At 36.0% G+C, this 16,776-nt stretch overlaps 1 protein-coding gene across 3 annotated transcripts in view; it reads right to left on the reverse strand.

Annotated features, from left to right (window-relative positions):
* Window positions 1–16,776, reverse strand: part of Orct (Organic cation transporter) — a 31,448-nt gene that overhangs the window by 12,552 nt on the left and 2,120 nt on the right. For all 3 annotated transcript variants that reach the window (XM_083123338.1, XM_083123336.1, XM_083123337.1), the window contains exons 2-5: window positions 12,479–12,628; window positions 9,098–9,326; window positions 7,807–7,910; window positions 4,882–5,036 (exon numbers count right to left, since the gene is read on the reverse strand). In XM_083123338.1, the coding sequence (XP_082979464.1) occupies window positions 4,882–5,036; window positions 7,807–7,910; window positions 9,098–9,326; window positions 12,479–12,621 (631 nt within the window). In that variant the 5' untranslated portion in view covers window positions 12,622–12,628. The remainder of the gene's footprint in view (window positions 1–4,881; window positions 5,037–7,806; window positions 7,911–9,097; window positions 9,327–12,478; window positions 12,629–16,776) is intronic.

Genomic DNA, 16,776 nt, shown 5'->3' on the forward strand with positions numbered 1-16,776 from the left:
CCCTCAGAAACTGTTCTTATCCATGACAATGCTAGACCACACACTGTTGCCCTCTCTCTCCAGACGATTGAAAGGTTTGAATGTCCGAACCTTACACTTAGGGACAATCACATCTTCCTGTACATGAAAAAGTGACTTGCATCTCAACGATTTGAAAACTGAAATGTTGGATTGCCTGAACTTCAAGGTGGTGCAGAGGAAAGCTTCTTCAACAGTATTGCTTGGAAAATAATGGTGACTACGTTGACAAATGAATTGGATGTGTTTGTAACCACTAATACAGTGTTCCTACACTTTTCTTTTCTTCTTTGATCTAATCAATCGGCCGTATTTTTTAAAATACGCGTCATATTAAAACTTATAACTTACGAGAGCATGGGTAGAGTTTTGCATAAGGTGCATACTTATTTCAATTTTGCTGAAACACACCACAATATGGGGGAAAACCTTCCACCTATTCTAGAGTACGCATTTCTCCTCATGTGGCAGTTGTTACGCCAGATATTGCTACTAATAATAATATAAAGAAAAGTTTTCAGACTCCTATAGAATTCTAGCTTCCACCGAACATCAGAATGCATCAATCTCCCTCTCATTTGGTTCTTCACATTCTTGTCTTTAACTTCTTGAGTCCGGTCGGTCTATAACATGGACAAGCAGGAAATGCTCCACTGAGAAGGGGTCCCAGGTTTGATACCCGGTGGAGGCACATATGGGTTCTGATCCCACTTCAAACTGTAGGTCCATACCAATTAGCTTTCTGTGCATAAAGTGGACTTAAAACTCAAACCAAACCTAACCTAACCAAAACTCCACTGGTGAGCCCAAAATCAAATAAGGATATGGCATATGATGGTAATTATTATACCTGCCGCAAAATTAGTTTGGTATTGAGAGCTGAAGGAACACGCGTCACGGTGTTGCCATATCATGCGGTACAGTACGCACTGCAGCCGTCTGACGCCGTGTCGAGGAAAACGTGTTATGAAAAGGAACAACAATGATGAAATGTGTTATTGTTTTTCGAGGAAAATTGAATAACAATAATGACAACAATGATGAATGTGTTATTGTTTTTTCTATTCATTTCCATCTCCCTTACAACATGAACGAATTAACAAAACGAGCATTGTTTACAGGTTACCTTTTCAATCCGTTCTGCATATACACTTTCAATAATCATTTCTTTCCGAAGTCGCCGTTAAAGTCTGCCCGTCTTTCAATTATACCGCAACTGAAGTGCACAAAGTCCAGTTGGTGGGGCGTCTGACTTTCACGCGTGGGACCCGCGGTGGTTTGTGGAACTTTTTCAAATATCCCGAGCGGCTCCGGGGTCGACTCAGCCCAAGTGAGTACCTGGGGCAAACCTGTGGTAAAGGCGGTTGGTGAACCACATCACCGCATCACCTCCATAATATGGCCTAGGTCGAGGTCGAGAATGTGTGGAGCTCTACCTCCACATCTCCATCCATTATTTTTTTTTTGTATGAGAATCCCAGATATTTTATGACTCCTTAAAGATGTTTCCCCACTTTGAAAAAATGCCGAATCTTTCAACGAAACGCGCAGTTTCCCAACAGTGGGATGATCTTTCCTCCTATAATAAGAGTAAATATGGCGAGAATAGCATCTTGCTGAAAAGTATCTAAATTTGTCACGCATTTACTGATATTCCTATTCTTTCCTGGGGTTTCCAATTTTGAAGCCTCGCATTTATTTATTTCTACCACATTATATTTTTCTTTCCCTATGGTAACAATAGTGTTCTTAGACACGCCGAAAGCAGCAGCAGTCCTGTCCAGAACTTTGTTTACAGAAATGATTCGACCCCCCATTGTTTTTCTCTTGCTCAAATTATTTGCGCTCAGAACAAACCATCTCCCGCGTTTGTCCTTTGAGAAGAATTCCTTTTTCTTTTAGTGCATGGCCTCTTTTGTACATTGTCATCTCGAGTATTGCCTCCCGTGCTTGACATTCTTCACACAAGCACACGACACACTCAAGCAGAACACAGAAAATTATGTACAAAAAATAACACACTAAAACAACACGCTATATACAACAAAGAATACTCTAAATTCAATAAACACTAAACAAACGGACTGGTTAAAATATCACAGTAACGCAACGCAACAAACAAACAACACGTCCTCTCTCAACAACATGAAGAATCGCCCGATAAGCGGCAACACCGAGAAAAACGTTTTCTGTTGCTAGGTAACCAGGGCCTGGGTGAAGCACTGGGAAGATTTTGATTGGCTGGCATGCCAGCAACCCACCCTCCCGCAGTGACGTAGACCCGATTTCAACACGTGGTTCTCAAGTGTCAATACCAAACTAATTTTGCGGCAGGTATAGAGGCATGCATATTTCGTTTTTGACGAAAAAACGAAATTTGAAAAAACACATTGTAATGTTAATTTTTCATGTTTTTGAAAGGTGTGAGATGCATTTTGTGACCATGTTTTGTCACGAAATAATGCGAAATGAACTGCAAAAAGCGAAATTAACTCTTAAACATGAAATTCAGGGTTTATTCACAGACGCGACACCTTCTGAGGTCTGAATTATCCTGAGAGTTATGCAATTCCCGGAAAATTGTTTAATATTGGAGAAGCAAAAATGGACTCCTTTACACAGAAATAAACTTAATACTCTTATAACTACATAAATGTGCTATTACAAGTTAAATGTTAATTCTGTGGAATAAGTGTAGTTTTTAAATCAAATTTAGGATTATATTCACAATTTTAAAACCAAAATGTCTTTTTATATACCACTTTTCATCCAATTTTTCACTGCTATAACACCGATATTTTACTTTATTTACCGCTTTTGAACCCAAAATTGACTCCGTTTTTGTACCGAAATTTTGCTTTTTTATTTACCAAAAATATGTGCCTCTAGTAATTATGAAAAGGTCTTGCAATGCAAAATACACAATTTGGATTTCAGCTTTACATTTAAACAAAGTGGTTTCTCCTTAGAGAGAAATAAAGAAAAACACGTAACATACAGATTACCTTTACAGCAGGTTTATGAGTAATCAGCACCATGCTTCAGTAACATTAATCCTTTAGGTAAACAGTCTTCAGGGTGTAGAGAAAATATGCGACCTCAGAACATGGTTATGGAAATGAACAGCAAAAAACACTGGCTCCAGTAGGACTCGAACATGGGTCTCTTCCATACCGTGTCCTTCCTCTACCAACCAAGATCCCAAGCCACTCCAGGTTCCACCTATTTTCTCACTTCTGCTGTTTTTACCTGGGCACGTATGGCAGAGACCAAGTGAACCCACAATGGAATCTGTCGACTGAATTTCTGACAAGTTCGAAAGTGTCATCATGGAGATAAATAAACTGTGCCACAACATAATGTAAAATTACATTATTACTAATATGTCCGAAGACCAAGAAGGATGCACATCAAAACCTCATGAATGCTTGAAAGCTTTGTGTTAACATGATGTTTTGTAATTCCAGTCATACACAGCGGAACCCTGATTTTTACATTTTCCCGCATTTTACATTTATTCAACTTGATCCCCTGAAAAATGTAAAATAGAGATTCCACTGTATCCATTTTTAATTTGCATTTATCACTATCAAATTGCATGCAGAATCTCAAGTTATTATGGATAGCCTCCGTGTAATAGGACACTTGCAACAGACTCCTGCACACAGCCATGCAACATAACCAAAGTTATCTATTACTGCTGCAAAATGTAAAATTATTTGTAATAAAGAAAAGCTAATAACAATTCAGGTAGTATTAGTTCCACAATTCTTGCTTGATTTGGTTGATTTGGTGTTTTAAGTCCACTTTATGCACAGTAAGGCTAATTAGGACTGGACCTACAGTTTAAAGTGGGATCCGAACCACTTGTGCCTCCACCGAGTATCGAACCCGGGACCCCTTGATTACAAGGCAATGACGCTACCATTGCGCCATCGGGGAGGCCCACAATTCTTGCAAATTCTTTGAATGTAAGCAACAGGGTGGATAAAAATCATGATTATTATTCTAAAAAATCATTTCTGTTGATTTTTTTATTTAAATAGATTTTTAAATATTTTTTTAAAAAACATACTTAACACTGTTTGTATGGTTTTTGTCACCATACATATAGATATATATGTTTATTATAGAAAGGCTTTTCTAGTAAATGGCCCTGTAAAATGTTCGAACAGTTAGATTAAAGCAAATAATAAATATACGTAAATATACATTTATCTGTTTCTGACACTGTATCTACTATGGAAATGTTTGTTGAGTGTGTTCATGAAACTATAGTAATTTCAGTAACTTTTCTTCCAGTGAAAAGAAAACATTCTGGATGTAGTCTAAAAGTGTAACTTAAAATATTAACTTAAATATTTTTGCACTCTTTGTAGCTGAATTTTGGACATTTCTTTTAAATGGTAGTTTGAAAAATATCAGGCATCATGTTTATTTACAGTTTAATGATATTGACACTATTTATGGTTTAACATGATTAGTATTTTGTATACTTTTCTACACAAAATGATTGATATTTTTGCCTATTGAATTTTAAATCAAGGGAAATGCATGTTTATGTTTCCTCTTGCATGAGCTTCACCCCATCAGCACCTTTTTTCCCCTTTCTTAGAGCCTAATAAACACCATTCAATGATTACAAGATTAATGTACTTTCACCAAAAGTGTTTCTCATATCTACAAAATCCTTACGTACATTATTCTATAAATTATTTCCTTAAAGTGATTTAAATCAATCCACCTTGGAAGCAATACATCAAACATGTTAGGAAGCAAATGACAATCTTAGAAACACCTCACAATCACCACAAGCCACATTAAGCCACAAGCATTCATCTCTTGGAGTTATCCAATACTAACCAATGACATAGGCGACTAAAAATACTCCCGAGGTGGTAGCTCCGACTACAAATCTAGCAGCATTAAAGCTATAATACTCTGGAGCTAGGCCTGCTATAATTCCAGCAAAAACCTGAAGCACAAGAGATGCAAAGAAAATAGGTCGCCTTCCACATCTGGAAAAAAAGAAGTAGCTTCCATCAAATACGACACATCTACAGAAATGTGATCCAAATGTCAAATGCACCAGAGACCTACGATCAAAACAATCTTAAGAATTATTTCTCTTGTAGTCTACGGTTACTACAAAACATAAAAACACAGTTTTTCGTTGTGAAGTTTCAGGCACACACTATCTTCATCAGACATTTACTTTTAGTTTGATTAAACATACAGTTGTAACAATGGTTATTTTTTTTTAACAAAAAAGAATCAATTATACAATGGATGTTGTAATGTTACGTTGTTGTAATATAGCAATTGAACTGTGAAATAAGCAGTCTGTTTTATTTGTATTTCAGATACAAAAAATGTATTTCAGACAAAAAAAAATTGATCACAATTTTTTTTTATTACTTATTTATCTATGAGAAACTTAGATTTTAATGCCTGGAAAGCTTCGTTCATTGCAGAAGAACACTGGAATAAATTAAATAATGAAAATGGTAACATTGACCCACTATGGAGATTTCTTTTTCACAAGTGGAATAGGCCACCATCTTTAAAATTTAATGTCATGAAAAACATCAAGAAACTCTGTGGAAGCAATGATGATTTTGAATTGCCTGATGATATTTGGGACTCGTATTTAAAAAAAAAATAGAAATAATAAAAAAAAAATTACAAAATCTGATCAAAATTTTCTTATCTGAAATAAAATAAAATAGACTGCTTATTACAAAAATGTAACATTGAGAACATCCATTGTATAACTGATTCTTTTTTGTTAAAGAATTGTTAACCATTGTTATAACTATCTTTAATCAGACTAAATATAAATGTCTGATGATGGAAGCGTGTGTTCTCCTGAAACGTCACAACGAAAAAGTGTGGTTTTATGCTTGTAATAACCGTAGACAAGAGAAATAATTCTACAATGCAAGCAATGCGTACATACAAGGAAAACAATCTTAAGACCTGAAAGTATTATTTGAAGAATTAAATCACACCTTAATTTAATTAGTTACTTCAAAATACGAAAAAGTGCTCCCCTGTGCTTAGCACCACGCCATGAAGGCGTATAGGGGGTGTGGGGGTAACGCCCCACAATTTTCTTGATCCGGTCGTGAGTGGGGGTGATGTGATCAGCATCACGCCCCTGACCACCTTTACCCCTCAGGGTTTCCCCCAGGTACCCATGTTATTCGACGCTGGGTGGGCGCCGGGGCCGCTTCCAACGTTAGAAAAGTTCCCGGATTTGAACCGGCCGGAGATCGAACCCGGGACCTTGAGCATGGTAGTCAGACGCGTTACCGACTGAGCCACCGCGGCCACCTTCAAAATACGAACTTCTATATATTTATAGAGCACATCATCCTTACCAAAAATATATGGTAAGTCACGAAAATCCTAGCATTACTAATTATCCTGGAAATTACGCAAAATTCCAACGCTATTTTGCACCAACTTTGCAGTCTGATTTCAATTAAACTTTGCATGCTTGCCACTGCTACATACATTTTCTTCATTCATTTTGATCGCTGGGGGAGGGCACAGGGGCGTACCATATGCCAATTTGTTTGAAAAATTTCAATTGCCTTCTACTTCTTCCTGTAACACTAATTATTGGGAGGCACAATCTATAAATTTTATCTCCACTAAAAGCCCTGTCTTTTAGAAAGAAAACAAAACCAATGTATTTTATCTACAAAATTGACTATTCAGGAGAAGGCAATGTATTTGGTATTCCAAAATAAATGTTATTATGCAACTCACAAGTAAATGATGAATCCAATGTCTGATGAATTACTGTATTTGCCGGCGTATAAGATGCACTTTTTTCCTTTAAAAATAGGTCTGAAAAACAGGGTGTCTTATACGCTGATTCTCAGTTTTTGATTACATTCATTTCTGGAAAGTTTCTCTGTTCTGAATTAGATGATTTCTTTCTTGGGGTGTGTGATGAAGATTAAAATGTATTCTTTCCTAGTAAGATTAGGTAAGTTATTTGTTGATAGTAGATTTACATGTTACTCTACATTTGAAATAATGTAAATTAATTATACATTCGGTGATCAGGCTTCTTCCTAAAAATAAAAAAATCTACAAAAAATGGTGTACATCTTATACGCCAACAAATACGGTAATTTTATTGCATTTTTCATTGGAAAATAAACTAATATATGTTTTGAGGCTCTTGTAATTATTTCAAATCTCACAGCTTTATCCCTTTCCATGCCAGTGCAAAATATTTAAGGATATTTGTAATACACAAATACAATTTTTTACACATTTTTTATGTTAATCATGAATATTTGAATTAGTCAAGAAATTTCAGTTGAGTACCTCAGAAACAGTACACATCACATCCCTACAAACTCTAGAGAAAAAGATTCCTATTCAGATAATGTCAAGTCCACTGTTCTTTCTATGATACAAACAGCTGAGCATGAATGCTGCAGAATAGTTGGAGAAAAACTGATTATTGGTTTTACATCTTATGTGCCACAAAAGGCATTGTTATTTGGAACTCTGCACTGTTGAGTCCACAGTCAATTAATTTTTTTTAGCATCCCAACCTTGCTACAAAACCATAGGCCACAAAAACTCCTACAATTCTGAATCATCACATACATCATCTCCCATCGAAAAAATAAACAATTTCGCTAATACCTTAAGCTTTAACTTTCGTAGCTTTCCTCAATGGATGTGTAGCAAGAATGAGAAAAAATGCAGAAGTTGCGACGAACATAGAGAAGTGCATCAAGAAAATCAGACAGTAGTTACCTGTCCGACAAGTCTCCGAACAAGAGGGAGCCAACCAGGACACCTGACATGAAGATAGCCTGGGCCGTTGCCTCCAGCCATGCTTCATCGCAGACAAGATTGAACTGGCGAGAAAAAGTACTGGTCAGATGCTTTCATAAACCACACCTTAAAATATAAACCTACGACTTCAAAAGGAAAGACACCTCTTTCGTTATTTATCCATGAATTAAATTGACTGCAAATAAATTTATTTGGAATTACTAAAATAGCCTTCTTTGCCTTAAGGAACTTTACACATCAACATATTACAAAGCAACAGCACAACAAGTTCAGAGGATGGTGGCTGTGGCCACTGAAATTAATAGATCTACAAAATAAACAGTTTTGTGAAAAAACGTTGCTACCAGTTTCTTTGAATTTATCTACTACCGCAATATAAAAAAGGAAAGTTAAAAATTGTACTTACGTATGTGAGTATATGTTCCTACCGTAGAACAACGTTTCAGAGATAGACTATCTCCTTCTTCAGGTTCACATAAAAAAACTAGGTACTTGGCATAGTAGAAATGGCTAAACCTGCAAGTAGCATAGTGATTCATGCAGGTTTTTTAGATTTTTAACTTTTAAACTTTTTTTTACCTGTGAATAGGTCTATAGTACAAGTCTTTTTAGGGAACGACACGCTTTTTACGTACTTCTAATAGCGAAAACATAATATTTTTAAATGTATCCTAACCAACCCTTAACCACAATCCTCATATTACATTTTTGACGCAGTACTATGCCAAGTACCTAGTTTTTTATATGGATCTGAAGAAGGAGATAGTCTATCTCTGAAACGTCGTTCTACGGTAGGAACATATACTCACATACGTAAGTACAATTTTTAACTTTCCTTTTTTATATTTTGGATTTGTGAGTAACATGCAACTAACCTACAAAATTCTACTACCGCAACTCTCATTTCCAAAATATGAAAAGAATTACATTAGTACATATATTCTCTGAGAAGTAAACTTTCTTTCCCCAGTTAGGAATGAATGAGCCTTGAAGAGAAAACCAGGGGGTGGTTCCCTGTCTCCCCAACCCCTTCGAACACTGCATTCTGTATGAATAAATTCTCTCGGGCTATCGACCAGGTCATTTCTGGATAGATCTGGATTGACCTGGTCGATAGCCCGAGAGAATTTGTTCATCATTCGTCGCCAGGAAAACTTCAAGACTTAATTCACTGCATTCTTTATTTGTGCATACCTAACTTTGTTCTTCAATACCATAAAAGCTACCCACATCTGTACATTTCTAGTACCTCCATTACTGCACTGCTCTCATACTTGGTGTGGTCGTACACCCAGCGTTCACATGGAATAGTCCTGTTAGATGGAAGACCCTTATCCAAGTACTCCTCTGTAAAATTCCCATCGTATCGCCTGCACATGGATGGCTTGTTAATTGCGGAGTCCCATGGAATGGAAACATTCCACAAATCTTTAGACAGTTCGTACACTGCATTATCCTTTTCGTAAGGAAGTTGACACCTGGGGGAAAACAACACTGTTCATATAAACTTCCCTTAAGAAAAGGAGGCACGGTGCTTCTAGATTTGTAAATATAATAAATATTGATAATACCTCTAAGAAATATGAGTGAAAAATGTATGCTCGACTGCCTGCATTTGATGCTAAAATGTCAGGTAATTAATAATACCTGTTTGAAGGTAAAAATGGTTCCATTAGCTTTCAATATTAAGGGCATGAGGGAGGGTTTCCGCAAGGTTCTTCCATCCGCGGCAGCTGGGATCATTGTTGCCAACTTAGCTTTTTGGAGCAGATATGACTCTTTCACGTGTACTCATTTGGTTGTGAACTGGAGCGTCTACCCCCCCTGCCCTATTATGATGCCATCACTGGTTCCGGCCTACATAAACCAACTTTTGCCATGAGTATACATTTTGCAGGTGGTGTGATATTGTCATATTGGCACCATGGCTAAAGTGAAGATAACATAATATTGTTATCTGGGAAACTTTTATTTTCGATTTGATACAAGCATCGGTGGATTATTGAGATGGGTGATGCTGCCAGATCTAGACGGTGAAAACTAAGAATAAATTGGCAACACTTTAAAATTAACAGTAATAACAGCACAACCCACCCCCTTCTTTTTACCATTAAATTTACCCTAGAAGGCACATTATCCAGCCTTCGTAAATCGAGCTCCTTGAAAGTCAGCTTTAGCTCCATTTAAGGTGAAATTTAGCTCTTTTATGAACATCAGGTTTGGCAACATTGACAGGATGGGAGTAGGAGGCAATGAGAAATACATTACCCTTATGGGAGCATTATTTTATTTGTTCTCTTGGAAATATCAAACTTCCGATGCATACAAAAAGATATCAATGGAAAGAGGGCAGATTGAAGATGTAATTGGCAGGTGGAAAAGTCGAAACTTCCATTAGATTAGCTGTAACTTAACTTGAAGTTGATGCATTTTTTTCCTCCATAAAGAATACATCGGGTTCTGAAAATTCTTATTCATCATATTTTTCAAATATCGTGTCTAGCTTAATAATCAACATAAAAAATGCATCCACTTGCAACATGGGGAGAAATTCATACCCTCTTATGTGCCTGTTTTTCTTTCTTAGCATTGCCCATTCGGACAATATTGAAATAAATGCACAACTGGTGTGAAACTGTCACTCTTCACCTTGATGACACATAAATATAAGTCTATATTGGAACATTGGTAGGAGCTGCAGTAGAACAGTGGCCCACCAGAGCAAGCAAAAAGTTCACCTTAAGAGGGGAAGGGAGGTGCTCTCTTGAAACATAATGTTAGCAGTTTAGGTAAAGGCCAGTGACAATGGATAACATCCTATTAACATTGAATGATAAATAATTTTAAACTAAATCTGCTATTAGGGATGTTGGTTCATCTCAAGGACAACCTATGAAGAATGTCATCAGGCACTTATTCAGAAACTTCAAACTGTAGGGAATGTTTATTAAGGTTCTGATGTTTCATAAATTTGAAATTGGTAATTACAAGGGCTTGGAATTATTTTCCTGTAGTTTACGGTTATTACAAGCATAAGAAAACAGTTTTTCGTTGTGACGTTTCAGAACACACGCTCCCTTCATCAGACATTTATTTTCATTTTGACTAAAGATACAGTTATAACAATGGTTAGCAATTTTTTAAACAAAAATAATCTGTTATATAATGGATGTTGTCAATGTTACATTGTTGTAATATAGCAACTTAACTGTGAAAAGAAGCAGTCTTGTTTTATTTTTATTTCAGATAAAAAAAATTGCTAACCAATGTTAGAACTGTATCTTTAGTCAAAATGAAAATAAATGTCTGATGAAGGGAGCGGGTGTTCTCCTGAAACATCACAACGAAAAACTGTTTTCTTGTAATAACCGTAAACTACAGCAAAATAATTCTACAATGCAAGCAATGCGTACATACAAGAAAAACTAAGGGCTTAGAAGTTTAAGTTTATGACAAATCATCTTTTTTTCTGAGCCTCGAAAAAATGCTAAAACAGATATCTAACCCTTCAGTTAGAACCAGAAAACATTATTGATAGTTTTCTTTTTTCTCTTTACGTCATTTTTCAATATTTTTCCAGTTTTTTAATGATTTTTTTTCATTTTTGAGGCTCTTTTTCTCCACTCTTGTTGTTTTGTGAATTTGAAATGCAGTTTTAGCATAACTTATGTGTTTAAATTTCCTGACATGTTTCTTTTAGCAAGTTCGCCATTAATTGAAAATGTGGTCAATAGAAAAGTACAATATTATTTTAACTGAAATGTTTGCCAATGCATTTAATAATTTATTGTGGTAAATTTATTTCTGCTGCAGATAACTCAAAATACTTTGTGTGTTGGTGGCCTCTTATTATTGCTTTCATCTGTGGTTTTAAAGTAAAATTAGTCACAATATTTAAAATATATATATATATATATATATATATATATATATATATATATATATATATATATATATATATATATATAATCTGATGTACACGAAAAACAACTGTATTTTCAGATGCTGTACACCTACATAGAAGGTCCACTCTGAAAGAAGATCAATGACTTATACAGAAAAACCTTGCAGTGTATTTTATGTAACCTTCAACTAAAAATAAAGAAAACCACAATAGCACTTAATTGCTTTCATCCCTTTGCTTTAGTACTTTAACCCTTGGATGCTGAGGTTTTTGTTCAAGGTATTTGCACTAACGCTGAGTGTGTTTTCAGTGGAAAATTTTAAATTCCGCATGCTTCTGTATGAAATTTTATATTTCCGAAACTAAGAACCTTAGAGGTACAAATGATATCTCATTTTGTTCAGTATACTTTGGGCTATAACCCTGATGGGGAAAAAAATAATTTTCCATAATCAGTTAGAAAAACATGTATTTCCGATCATTATCCAAGTTACAGCATGTTAAAAAAGTAACTTACTACAAGAAAAAGCTGCTTGTGACACAGTCCTTTAAGGGTGAAACCACCAAACGACGGGTTTTATCGAATTATTCAAATACTCTCTCATAATTTATGAAAAAATGAAGTTTTCCTTTTCAAAGCAAAAATTATTTGAAGGTCATCAACTTCCGAGCCCTAGTAATTACATTATCATTATTATTATTACTACTCAAGTGCATGAAAATTACCTATGATCTGCTTTTGCTCCCAGGAATACCCATGCCAGTTTATGGAGAGCACAAGATATGGCAGGAACACACAAGAGAAAGTAGATGCGTTTCTGATATCGACCAAACTCTCCAAGATGGAGCAGCACGTCGTCATATGTCATTTTGAACCTAAAAAAAAAACACATTCACAACATTCAACATCAGAAAAACACAAAGTGTCATTTACAGCTGTGAGAAATATAAAAATACAAAGCCAGTCACCAGTGACGGCATCAAGGGAAGAGTGACTGGGGTGGGGGGGCATGAAATATTCTTGGGCTTAACATGAATATTATTTTGTACATTATTCTACACAAAATGTTGGCTCAGGGTGACTATTCTAGGATCATGATAAAATTCAAATATAATTCCCGGTTTTCAAGGCGAATTTTCCAAAAATTCAAGCAGATGTTTTCTCTATTTCAACCTTACGTATTACGCCTCTCAACATCTCCACACAAACATCTTAATAATATAAAGGGTCTAAGTGATTCCAACATTCAAAAATTATAATTTAATTAAACGGTATACATAATATAATTAAAATATTTAATTTAAGGTGCTGAGTTTCTATTTACAATCAGAGGTGCAAAAACGAATTTTTGTCTGAACGGGCAGGTAGAAAGTGCCAGGATAAACGTAATAATAATAATAATAGTGTTAATAATAATGTTATTATTATAACATTATTATTATTATTATTATTATAGTGTTAATAATGTTATTATTATAACATTATTATTATTATTGATTTGTTTTATTTTACTTCGCTTCTTGTGCCACATTTGGCTAATTTGCAAAGATGGGGATGAGTGATACGATGAAATTGATGAATAGGCAGTCACAAACATCCATGCCCAAGCAGTTATTATTATTAGTAGTAGTAGCAGCAGTAGTAGTAGTATCAAAGATGTTATTATCTTCATAAATTATGCAAAAAGACAGTAGAAGTTGGTGCTAAAGCATTTGTGTTCGAGCAAATGATTTCAATTATTTTTTCAACACATGGCACAGTAGTTCAGATCCCACTTTAAACTGTAGGTCCAGTCCCAATTAGCCTTTCTGTGCATAAAGTAGACTTAAAACCACAAATCAATCAATCAATTTTTCAAATTTTTTTTACTTAGATTGATCGGCACCCAGGGCCGACTCCCGCCGCCCCCTAGCTATGGTTATAAACTTAATAAGACTAAGAAAAGCAGGAATTGCGAGCGAAGCGATAAAGAAAATTTTATGAAAATAATTGATAAAATGTGAATAGGATTTGGATAAAAAAAAGTTGTAATTTTTCACGTCTACGGAGAAAAATTCAAGTAGAATTCCCAGTGAGTAGCCACCCTGTGGCTATTTTTGACTATAAAAAATATTGAATTTTAAATCAAGACAAGAGAAATATAAGTGTGTTTACAGTTTACATATACATTTCCTTTTCGTATGAGCATCACCCTATCAGTACATAGCCTATATTTTGATTCTTTTCTTAGAGCTTAATACCATTCAATGATTACAATATTCATTTATTTTCACCAAAGTGATTCCGATATCTACAAATTCCTTATGTTCATTATTCTATAAATTATTTCTTTAAAGTGATTTAAATCAGGTGTTTTTAATTAAAAAATCACCTGATTTAAATCGCGATTTACTTCAAACCACCTTGGTTGTAATTAACCCACACACTAGTGAAGCACGTTAATTGACTGATATAGAAAGTGGTGGCTTTATGGCTGTCTTACAGAAAATAAAAAAATAAAAATAAGTCAACCCCCAAAGCAGATCATTTCATTGAGCTGCATTTACTGCCTGCCTAGCAAGATCTTATTTATTGATGCAGAGTAACTACATTACATCCCATCAGAGCCTTCCTACACTGGACCCCCTACTGCTTATGTTCAAGTAGCACCTCAACTATTCTCACAATGCTGCATCAGCACCAGTGGCGTAGCACAGTTCTCTAGAGGCCCCCTGCAAGTAAAATATTGGGGCCCCTCTTACTGACAAAAAATTTTTGATGCGGGAGTAGGACGGATGTATGTACAATTGTTAGCTAGTCCCCCTTACCGCCTCCCCCCAGTTGTACAAGAAATTAACTTTTACCCAAATACTCTCTTTTTTGTTATCGACTTATATATCGGTGTATTACCTTCTTGAAACTAAACAGGATGGTCTGAATCTCTGATAAATAACTGGAAGAAGAATCTGGAAATATTTTCTCATATTTAAATGCAGCGGCACTGCCAGGAATCTTTTTTGGAGGACAGGAAAGCTTCCCACTGCCAAATATTTTGTTCGCGATCCTTTGTGTTTTTTTGTTTGAAACATTTTTAAATGAGGTTAAATATAATACACAGATATTTAAAAAATACTGTTTTGGGGGGAATTGTTAAGGGATAGTAAGCACTAATTTCATGGACTTTGAGGCGGTTGCACCATCAGCCCCTAATCCATCCCTGGATACACCAGGCCAAGATTCAGCATAAGAGTCGCTCACATTAGCCCTCTAATACTAATAGTGACCAATATACTCAAGCAAACGTATCACTGCAGTTATGGGGGTTGAACCGGACCTCTCGATTCCCGGTGGTGACCTCACACACACAAAGTCCATTGCTATCTGGTACGAAAAAATGGTCGCGGTATCCGGTCTTGGGAGATAAAGCTGCGATAGGACTCCATTCACTGGAAATTTACCGCTTGGAAAGACTGAACCACTTCCCCCCACCAAAAAAGGTTCGACCTTAATATCATTATTTGTAGCTTAGTTGGTAACGCGTCTGACTACCATGCTAAAGGTCCCGGGTTCGATCCCTGGACGGTTCAAATCCAGGAACTTTTCTAACGTTGGAAGCGGCCCCGGCGCCCACCCAGCGTCAAATGACATTACCTGGGGGAAACCCTGGGGGGTAAAGGCGGTCAGGGGCATGATGCTGATCACATCATCCCCACTCACAACCGGATCAAAAAAGTGTGGGGCGTTACCTCCACACCCCCTATACGCCTTCATGGTGTGGTGCTAAGCACAGGGGAGGACTCTACTTTTTTTTTTTTACTTTACTCCTTTATTTGATAGACCATTGATCAGACTTTTTAATGAAACAATAACCATTTTATTAATAGATCATCAGTGCTCGAATTTGCATCCTCCTCCACATACTGCATTGTCTTCAAGTTGATCCATGCAAGGATCCTTCCTTCTATCCCCAAACTCTGAACAAGGAAATTCGCAGACAGGAATTTTCACTTCGAACACTGCAGATCAGACAATCGTAACACGTTGGAAACGAAAAACCGGCTTGACAGAAATGTCCACTAATTTCAATATGTAAGAAAAATGAACTTCACAAAATAAAGGACACATTTAACTCATAGGCCGTATACCCTGCGTGGCAGAGGAAGGGATAATGGCCCTCAGGTCAGGGCAAGGTGGTAATTCAAAAATACAGTTTATGTGCTTGGTTTCCAATATTAGCTAATGTGAAATTGATGGTAGTGAAAAAATATTTCAAATCGTTTGTTCCAAACAAATGCTTTAGCACTGACTTCTACCCACTTTTTGCGTAATTTGTGAGGAAAATAACTACTACCACTAGTAATACTACTAATAATAATGATGTCATTATTATTATTGGTACATCTATCCTGGTACTTGCCCCCCCCCCCCTTCCCGACAAAAAATCGTGGTTGCACCTCCTGTATTATATTTTTCCGCAAATTTTGTCTGACAAAAATAACTAATTTGGCATAAAAGGGGGAGAACGCATCATGGGACTTGGGGGGGATGGGCACCCCAGGGTTGAGCAACTTAATCTTTCTGCAGGATTCATAACCATAGACAACTGACACACTATACTACGTTTACTACAAACTGCGTAGCTATAAAGGTATGAGATGAGGGATATTTTCCTATCGATTGCTATCTGCGGAGCAAGTAAGTTACTTCTGCATTTCAGAGGGGATCCATATTTCAAGTTACCCGGAACCTCTGGCTGAGTCAATACTCCACTGCCTATTATTGCAGACATCGTTACATGATGTTACTGGGAACCAGATTTCTGTTTCGCAATTATTATTATTATTATTATTTTTAAGCGACACTAACTGAAATTTTGGTACCAGTTAGATATGCCGAAAACACTTCAACTCGTTTATTTTCAAATAAAATTAATTTCTACTTACCTCATATGCATAGCGGAACATTTTTCAACTTTGGATCACTTTCTTTCCCATGAAAAAAGCATTATTTTTAACATTATAATTATTCATTGGTTGTTGCTAAT

This window comes from Lepisma saccharinum, chromosome 6 (genome assembly GCF_977018435.1).
Source record: "Lepisma saccharinum chromosome 6, izLepSacc3.1, whole genome shotgun sequence".
In the NCBI taxonomy this organism is placed as follows: domain Eukaryota; kingdom Metazoa; phylum Arthropoda; class Insecta; order Zygentoma; family Lepismatidae; genus Lepisma; species Lepisma saccharinum.